The 10404-nt window shown below is 32.0% G+C and overlaps 1 protein-coding gene across 1 annotated transcript; it reads left to right on the plus strand.

The window, feature by feature from the left end:
• The first annotated feature begins 4558 nt into the window (after nucleotides 1-4558).
• Nucleotides 4559-9494, plus strand: LOC114186855 (Pseudouridine synthase family protein). Its single transcript, XM_028074898.2, has 10 exons — nucleotides 4559-4856; nucleotides 4957-5085; nucleotides 5186-5440; nucleotides 5528-5609; nucleotides 6662-6777; nucleotides 6860-6914; nucleotides 7118-7229; nucleotides 7684-7853; nucleotides 8525-8877; nucleotides 8970-9494. The coding sequence occupies exons 1-9, from the start codon at nucleotides 4615-4617 to the stop codon at nucleotides 8798-8800; spliced, it is 1437 nt and encodes a 478-aa protein (XP_027930699.1). The 5' UTR covers nucleotides 4559-4614; the 3' UTR covers nucleotides 8801-8877; nucleotides 8970-9494.
• The last annotated feature ends 910 nt before the right edge of the window (nucleotides 9495-10404 follow it).

Consider the following 10404-nt stretch of genomic DNA (forward strand, 5'->3'; position numbering starts at 1 on the left):
TAAAATATATAAACGTCAGTCAACATATCTAATAGTCGTTGAGAATTAATTGGAGATTGGCTAAGTCTTAGAATTGGTTGTACACTTCTTTTATCTAACACCTAAAGTATAAATAATATAATTATCAATAAAACTTGTTCCAAACCATTCATAAAAATTCAATTTTGATCTTGACGAAACTCTTCTCTAGTAACACATGTTTAGAAGCTTGTTTCATATAATTTTTATTTTGGATTAGTGTAATTTTTAAATTTTCTTATAGCTTTAAATGGTGATGATGAGAAACTATTTTAATTAAATGTGAACTGGATATTTTTTGAATGGTGACTTAAAAGAAGAGATATATGTTAAATTAATCTGCATTAAATAACTTTTATATTTGAAATCTTTGTTAGACTGTTTATGAAATGGTGATTGGTAACCGTGTTATTGTATGTATATGTAGGCACAAGGAAGATCGCATCTAGATGGAGTGAAAACACAAGACATTATTAGGTTGGATGTTTACTAGACATGAATCCTGCAGTGTTCTGTCAAATTTTGTACACGTGAGACATGAATGCTCTAAATTTTGGCTTGGATTCGACTTCGATTCAGACAAACAGGATCTCACCAATAGATCACAATTGACAAAAATTAAGACACTGCATGTGCATCTCATGAATCAACTCTCGTCTTATCTTCCTTCTTCTTTCAAACATCTTTCGTCTTTAACCTATCAATAAATAATATATACTTTACAAAAATAAACCATTTACTTTTGTAAATATGGAAGCCCTTTTCAGAAATTCAGAGTGTAATAATGTTACCACACAACAACATGAAATTAAAACAATGCATGTGATGAATAGGATGCATCTTCTGTTTCCTTTTTGTTTTTCTGTTTCTATTTTCTTATATTATGCGAAGCATCATATCTCAATATTCCCTATGAATCTCATACCTGTTTACTCAATCTATCTACGTACCTATTAAATAACTTACCCTACAAACAGTGAGAGTTGGGACCATTTTCCAGGGAAGTGTTTACAGCTAAGTCTACAACAATTCATACACATTATCCTAATTTTTTATTAGTAGGAATTCAATAGTAGATCTACCACAATTATTCATACACATGTTTAACTTGTGGAATTTAGACTCTTTCAAATGCATTTCCCTATTTTAACAATGACTCGTAATCGGTTTGAAATCTCACTTCTAACATGGTATCAGAGTCAAATTATAGCATATAAGTAAGACCACCCACTGATTTCTTGTTCCACATACGAGATAAAGGCGCAAACTCACTTCTAATATAATCTTCTTACTTTTGCAGGGATAGGTTAAAAAAAATTAGAAGTTATATTTATAATTATCGAACCATTATTTTAAAACTCGTGTTTTTTTGAAAATGATTCTATTGTCTTTAACTTGTTTTAAGTCTTTTAAAACTTCTTGTCTTTTTCTAATGAAATATTTTTTCTTTTATTTTCTCTAAATTTTTTCTTTCGTTTTAGTCGGTTTCATTTGAGAATACAATACGATTTATAAGTTTTACAAGCTGATAACGTTTTGCTTATACTGATATAGTTTATGATTATTATTTTTAGGTTAAGTGGTGCAATTTGGAGTTTCTAAAGTTTATGGAATTTGTAAGTTCTCGGTTGAAGTTGTTGTTTAAAAGACAATTTACATAATTACAATTTGTAAAATTGTCAAATCAAATTATGGGATTTTATTTTACATATTATTTAATTTTATATGTTTTGAAGATACATACCATTTAAGTTGGGTTGTGGCTCAAACATTAATCATTCAAAACAATACTTAGTTTACTCTTATTGTGATTATGCGTAATCATCTTTTGATGTAGAAGAAAAATGTTTTGAATTTGATAAAACTTATAGATAATTGGGGTATTACTATAAAAAACTGAACATAAAGTAATTTGCAATGGAATAACTTTACTCGTTTTCTTTAAATGTATGTATAACTATTTGTTTACTTTTAAGTTTTTAGCATGATGAGAACGCTAGGAAGTTATACTGTAGATTTCTTTTAAATAATCTTACATAAGAAGTAAGTGAATTATTTTAAGATAATCTCTAGTTATGATTTTCTAATTTTTAAAAAAACAAATAGTTATATTTTAGTAAATTCTTTTAAGTGCACTTTATTAGTTCTTTTGTTTCTTCGTCTGTTTATTTCTTTTTGCTTAATTTATTACTAAAAAATCAATATAACAATATTCAATAAAAATATAATTTATTGCATGAATTTAGAAATTATTTTAATATATTTGTGTTTTCTTTTCAATTTGTCAAAAATTATTAATGATTATTTTCAAATATTCCTTTTATTTATACTCAACTCTCAATACTTTGCACACTCAGTATAAAAGAAGAAAAATAATTATGGAGGTAATATCATTAAGGTATTATACTTTTAAAGTAAAAGTTATTTTAACTATATTTTTTATATAGTTGAATTTGTATTATCAGTACTAAACTATTTGCTATTTCAATATCACTATACCTTATTTATTGTTCTAGAATAAAGTTTCACGGAAAAGTGTAATATTGTTTCTATATTTCTACCAGAATTTGTGGTTTCTTAATTTCACAATCATTGTGAATATTTTTTAATATATCAAAATCTTTTATTGACCAGGGCACAAATATATAATTTATTGACGATTAAATTATATTAGAAAAGTATTACGAACCTTTTTGTTAAGGCGCAATATGTGTCCGTCGTCTAAACAAATATAAGGTCAGCCCAACATTTCGGATTAAAAAATAAATAAATTAAAAGATGATAAACTAAAAAAATAATAATTATGACTATGAGCATGACCCAACTTAAGTCTAAACGAGACGACCTCAACTCCAAAAGTAATACAAAATGATATGATATGATATGATATATTATATTTACTTTATAAAATTCATTTAGATATTTTAATAAAATATATTTTATTGAATTTATTGATGATTAAATGATGACCTCAACTAACATTCATATATTTTAATAAAATAATATTATATTTACTTAACAAAATTATTTTTAATTTTAAAAAATGGATTGATTTATTATTAACCTACGTATGGACTCAACTTATATCAATATAAGATAAAAGATTGAACTAAAAATAACTGAATTCAGTTTAGATATATATTTTTTTTTCTAGCCCAATCTTTGAACTTTTCTATCTTATGGTCAGCCTAATACTGTTTTCACACTTAAAACTTAAAAAGATAAAATAAGTGTATTTGTGTAGATCTGGCACCAACTTTTGATTGAGTGCCACGTTACGTGTCAGTCATTTAATGTATGATACGAAAGTAGTGAAGTAGTTCGATACAGTTATCAAAGTACTTGCTTGACTACGTAACTTTCTACGTAATTTGTAAACTTATTTTATGATATAAATACTTCCGTGACTTTCACAAATACGTAGCTCGAGTCACCACATTGTATGTGATAATACAGTTTCAAAAATATATTATTTTGTTTTTCATTTCAAAAACATTTTTCACTTTATGTTTTTAATATAACATTTTTTGTACTGTATTTTTTCTCTGATCATAATTGCAGACCTATCTAAATACGAAACCAGACCAAAATTGATAACAATACAGACAATAAACAACTTTTCTATTTGCACATCTTTTTAGCATTTCATTCGAACTTTTTGAAAAATTTTGAGGCTTAAATTCACTTTTTCCTCCCTGTAATTTAGTAAAATGTTCATTTTGATCTTACACAATTTTAATTATAAATTTGGTCATTCAGTTTTCTAAAGTTAAGATAAACTGTTTTTACCGAAAATGTTGTGTATATGTAAGTAATAAAATGTCAACTAATCATTGACAAAGATATTAATAGAAAGCCCTTACAATAATAAATCTTGATACGTATTCGGATATGCTAATATTTCTATCATCAATTGAATAATATACTTACGTGAACTAAAATTTATTAATTAAAAAAAATGGAGACCCAAATATTTTATTAGATTTTTATAAGGGTCAAGAAACGCATTTGCGAAATTATAAGAATTAAAATTGAATTGAAGCCATTTTTTAAAAGTGAGAGGATTAATAGAAATATGGGGTGCCAATAGTAATCCCTTATTTATATGAAAGAAGGCCTAATATTAAACCAAGTTCATTGACGTAGCCCAATGTTGACCTCTCTGATAAATGGGTTTACTTATCTTCAAAGGTTTTTACTTTCTACACTTCCACAATTTTTGTGTGCACTGTTTTAATTCTGAAATAAGTTTTTTGAAATAAGATTTTCGGAACAAATTTTCTGAAATGCATATGATAGTTGGTAAGCAGTTTTCTGGATAAAACTTTTCAAAAAATGCGAAATGAATTATGGAAAGAGCTTTATGAAATGAAGTTTTTCCGTATTCTTGTTTTATTTTCTTCCTCAGTAGTGATAGTAATGGAAGTGGTGGCAGGAACGGTGGTATGATATAATAATAAAGGATATTTTAGTCTTTTCGACGTGCAGTTAGTAATTGTGGGGTTTAAGGAAGTAATTCCCATCTTCAAAACAAAAACTTGGCTGCCTCGTATAATTGCGAAGAAGAAGCTAGGAGTCGGAGATAGGAGAGTGAGAATGGGCTCAGTGGCAGTGACGGTGGCGTCAATGTTGTTCTCTGGTGGCTGCCGGAGCCTCACGGTGCCTGCAGCGGCGCACTCCCTTTGCATCTCGCGGACAGCACTTAGAAATTACCGCAACAAGAACGCGCCGAGTTGGTGCTGTCGGAGTTCACACAACAGTTACACTGCACTCGCCACTGAATCTGAATTCTCAAAAACCAACGCCGAAAGCTTAACTGCTTCTACATCTTCCGATAGGTACCTGAACATTCTCAAGAGTTCGCGTTGAGTCTCCAATAGTTAGTTCCTTTCCACTATCTTCGCGTTTTGCTTGATACTGAACTTGCTTCTGTTTAAGTTTCCCGAAGTATGATCGATTGCTTCCATGTCCGTTGCAAAAATCTCCACCGAGAGTTGAGCACTTAGTTGTGTCCGAGGGCGGACCAGTTTTAGAACATATTTGCAAGGCGCTGGAACTTCCACCTTTGTAAGCGTTTTTTCTATGCCTCTGCATGCCGTAAGATTCATTATTTTCTCATATTTTCTTCACGCAAGTATTATTAAATGGTATGTTTCATTTTGTGTAGGTATGTTAAGGATCTGATTCAATTTGGAGCTGTATACTACGCTCTTGTTTGTCCACAGCCTCCTCCGAGTGCTACTGAAGAACAAATTAGGGTATTCAAAGAAGTAACGAAACCTTCGGTATTGCGCCAAAGAGCTTCTATCAAAGGCAAAACTGTGCGGGAGGCACAGAAAACTTTCCGTGTAACTCACGCGGATCAATTTGTTGAGCCTGGAACATATTTGCGAGTCCATGTGCACCCCAAACGCTTTCCTAGGTACACTCAGAGAGTTTGTTGGAATGAATTTACATTTTAGATTATTTTGGGAAGATGTTATTTGACATTTTAAAGCTTTTTTTTTAGGTGTTATGAGATTGACTGGAGATCACGGATCATAGCTGTGGCGGAATCCTATGTAGTTTTGGATAAACCTGCTGGTACATCAGTATGTAATCAATTCCATATTACAAACTCAAAGTTTATAAATTCTTGTATATGTGCACAGTACAATTGTTTCTGTAACTATTTATGCTTGATGGTGCCGAATCCTGTAGTTAGTGAAAATTGATATTTAGATCAGGCTAGATGATTATCGATTGATTTTTGTACTCATTGTCTGTGTCAGTCCTCAGCTTTCACTGTTCTAACTTTTTGGTTTTACAGATGTCTCAGATTCAGCATACTACAATCGTAATTGCATTGCGTCTAACATTAAGATTAGCCAGACTAGTTGAATTTGTTGGTTGTAGGACACAGATGGTATTAGAATTTAGGAGGCTGAAATTTGGAAAACAGGTTTTCAAATTTGATTTAAGGTTTGAGGGATGGTTAGTAGAAAAGAACAGAGATAAAAATATACTGAGCCGAGATTGGTTTAAGGTGTCAGATCCGCATCTGCAATTAATTTATGTCCAAATTGTGCCAACGATGTAGTAGTAGAAGCAACTATCACATGCTTTGAAATTGACGTGCCTTAGGCCTTCTAACACTCAACCAAACACAGTAAGTTGGAGTTCTCTTTATATTGCCAAGGGAAGATTAGTTCTCGAGTCTTGAAACCTGAGAGTATGTAGTTTTAGGTTTGCAAATGATTCATCAGAATTGATTAAGAAGAAATCGGATAGTTTCTATGTGGTTTAGATCCTGAATGTCATGAACCCAGATTTTGATCATACTCTAAATCAAATATTGACCAATCAAGAATTTCCATCAAAGTCTAACAAAACGACTGCTTTGTGTTCCCACCCTTACCAGCATAAATCTTCATGATTCTGTTGAATCATCTGTCATGGTATCTACTTATAGATGGGGAAACTGTGGTAATTGAGGAGGATGAAGTAGTCATGGATGTTCTCCATACTCTTATTGTAAAGGAATGTGCTATACTTAAAAGAACTACTTCCCTTTACACAACTTCCCTTTATTGATATGTTTACACTATTAAATAATTAATTGCTTAGGGTTTCTTCATAATAATTTTTTTCAAATCTTGGTTAGGTAGGTGGCACCACTGACAACATTGAAGAAAGTTGCGCGACCTTTGCTACTCGTGCCTTGGGATTGACAGCCCCTTTGATGACTACTCATCAAATTGACAATTGCACGGAAGGCTGGTACTGCATTTATGTTAAAAGCAATTAGAGCTCTTTGTCATTCTGACTGTCATAGATTGTAATGAAATGTCATTACGTGCAGTGTGGTGTTGGCTAGGACTAAAGAGTATTGCTCTGTCTTTCATGGTAAAATCAGGGTATGTCTATGATCCCATTTCATATCTTATGCTAGAATAACCTTCGTCTACTTGAATGGGCACACTCTTATTTAATCTACGTTGTGAGACAGGGTTACAGCACGATATGGTTCTTTTTTAATCAATTGAAAGTAAAAATTGCTTGTAACTGAAATGTCATTGTTTGTATGTTACTGAGTACATGTCCAATCAATATTTTTCAGGAGAAAAAGGTGAAGAAGCTCTATCTGGCTCTTGCATCTTCTCCTATGCCAACGGGAATCATTACCCACTACATGCGCCCTATTAACATGGCTCCTAGACTTATTTCTGAAGGTAATCACATGATTTTGAGTGATTTAGCAATAGATGTAGCTAATAGTGATAGTTAAGGGTGCTTTCATTGACTATCTTTAGCAGCATGCAGGAGAAGGCGGGACCTCATCATGGTATTGGTGGCTCATAAGCTTAATTTTAGACCTCAGATTTGGCTGTTGAGAATAATATATTCGTTTTAAACTATTTGATGGAAATTCAGATGTCATTTACACCTCAACCAAATACTTTGGTTAGGTGCATTACCTTAGATGGAAATTAGTTCCTTAATGAACACACGTAATTGTATGATATTTGACTGAGTATAATTTGAATGGTTTAGCCTTGCCTAGTGTTATGCAGCATGTGTTATTATTTGACTGAGTAATTTGAATGGACAAGACAGTTCTATCAAATATGCTCCAAAAAGGGTCTTGTATTGTGGATTCAACCCATTATGTTGATTTGAATGCAGATTTTATCAAGGGATGGCATATGTGTCAACTCGAGATCCAGGAATGCAGAAAGGTTCCCTGGCCAACTCCTGCTATACAGGACAAGTACTGTGTTGAAGATTGTGGGTGGCCTTCTCAAGATTTTGCTTACGAATGCAAAATCAACCTTCTTACTGGTCGTACACATCAGGTCTGTTAGTGGTCATTTTATTTATTGTTTGTATTTTTAGGGAAGTGTCCTGTTTTATTACGTATGTGTTGGCAGATTAGAATAAATAATCGTTGATAATTCAAAAACTTAATGAAGATATAGTTGAGTGATATTTCTAATCCTCAAGTAAACTGATGAGAAGTTCGTGATCTACTTCATTCTACATATTTTTTTCTTGATCACTGCCATTGTTAGTTAAATGTATACTGTTCTTGCCATTGTTGGGTCTAAATATCAGAATACACTTTTTCCAAGGAGGATTTTAATTTGAAAATGTCTTCCCTCGTTATTTTGGTGGTAATATCTCCCAAAATCTGGTATCAACCACTTAAATGTTGCATTCTTTTATACATTTGGCAGTTTTCGAAAACAGATTATTTGGATAAACATCTCTATAAGTAATTTTAGGAGAGGAAAATAAAAAAAATGGAATAAGTTCTTTCCATAATCTAAAACTAGTTCATGTATAAGTTAATTTTAAATTATAGGAGAAACTTTTTTTTTCCTTTTTATTTTCTTTTTTGAGTGTATTAAGAAACTTATCAGAATAGGGCCCAATTAGAGAATCTTGGAATTTCTTTTATTTGATCATCCTTAAGGAGAAAGAAGCTACGTTTTGTACCTGAATAGTAACTAAAATTTAAATGCAGATTCGAGCTCAATTTGCTGCCTGTAGAGCACCATTAATTGGTGATTCTATGTATATGCCAGCTGCAATTGCGGATATAAGTAATCCTGGACTTAACCCGTTTGGAAAATACAACAGAGATTTCAGTAGTGAGAGTGAGAAAGAAACGGCTGTTGTAAATTGGATTGCACAACATGGAAAAGAGCCAGGTGTTGCAATTGGCCTTCAAGCATGTCAAATTTCATGGGATGATAATGAACACTTTTACGAATCTGGTTCCCCTTGGTGGAGGTGTTAAAATGCTTGAAACGTGTGCTAATGTTGAGGATAGGGATTCGCCTTTATAGTTATGTTTTCATCATGCCTCAGTTTCAAGTGAGTATACTATCATTCATTCTGATAGGAAACATCTTGATTCAGAGTTACAACTGATTTGTTTGGCTGAAAAATAATAAATGTTTTTGTAGGCAGAAGCAGATATTCAAAAGGTGGAAGAGCGGCCACGGACGACTTGGTGCTGGTTTCTGCTTCAGCGGGGGTAAGGTTACAATATTTCCTAGAGGTTGTTGAGTGAAGGCATTGAGATTTTCAGGTTTGAAAAGAGAATCCCAAATAAATGGAAAGGAGGAGGACTTCATGCAGGGTTTTAAATAGTGCATGCTGTCATGTACTGGTGAGCATTATGGCACATTTTCTAGCAGAGTAAAGTCTGAACAGGTAAGCCAGAGGATAACACATTCTCTGATAAAGGAGTATTTTTTGAGAAGATAATTTAGCTTTATATATTTTACTAGGAGATTGAAGAACTGAGATAATGACACAACTCTTTAGTAACATGTGATCAGGCCGTTAATGTATTAAGCTCACGTCAACCACAAAATTGTTTGTATTGTATTTTGCCAATCTCTGTAGCGTTTTGGGCCAGGATGACTATCAATTGCTTGTACTAACTTGGTAATGATTTTAAAGTTCTTTCTCTTCAACTATTTTAATCAACATTATCAATATTTTAACATATATTTAATTTTGCATAGGTAACATGTAATGCTTATCAATTATTTTTCATCAATGATTTTAAGGTTCCACTAGTCACATGATTACGGGGATTTCTAGCTGTTACTCATTCTGAGACATCGCCTATCACTTTGTCCAATGGGTGGTCTTATATTGTTTGTCACTCCTAGGCAGTAGACCCGTGTTTCATTTGACTTATATTTTCAGTCCATTCTCTTTGTTCAATGTCGTTTAGATCATCAACATTCTTGTAATGTAAACTCTGTATTTTTACTAAATGGTGAATAGGTTAATAATATAGTTTCATATAATTTTGCATCAATTTTTCCAAGGTTACTATTGTCATTATTCAAAACAAAACATTTGCATTCAAAGGTATGGGAATGTGACATTAATCTTTCTTACCCTTGTAAACCTCATAGGTGGCTTCATCAAACTAGGTCTGGTGAGGATCTTATTCATGACATAGTGGTATTTACTGCAGCAATGTCAAACTATATAGTTAATTTTCATTTTATATTGTTCTAACTATCACTTTTTAGGACCTATAATTCCTTTTCATTTTCCCATTTTTTTTTGTAGAGTCCAAGTGTTGAAAATTTATGATTAATTTTCAAAGTCATTTTTCAAGTCTGCGTGTGATCACTTCCTATTGACGCTCTTTTTTGCTTGGTTTTGAAAATTTCCTACATTCGTAAATACTCAAGGGATTCTGAGAGTTCATGTGAACTTTGTAGTCATCAATAATGCATAGTAATTAAAATTTTCTGCAATGTTACTGATTTGAAGACGAGTTATCTTATTATTATGAACAGGCAATATGTTCTACAAGGAAACAAAAAGCAATAGGGAAAAAGAAGAAAAGACACACCTGAGATAATACAACAC

Source organism: Vigna unguiculata, chromosome 6 (assembly GCF_037176805.1).
Source record: "Vigna unguiculata cultivar grain cowpea cultivar isolate G323 ecotype 2 chromosome 6, ASM3717680v1, whole genome shotgun sequence".
Taxonomy (NCBI): Eukaryota; Viridiplantae; Streptophyta; class Magnoliopsida; order Fabales; family Fabaceae; genus Vigna; species Vigna unguiculata.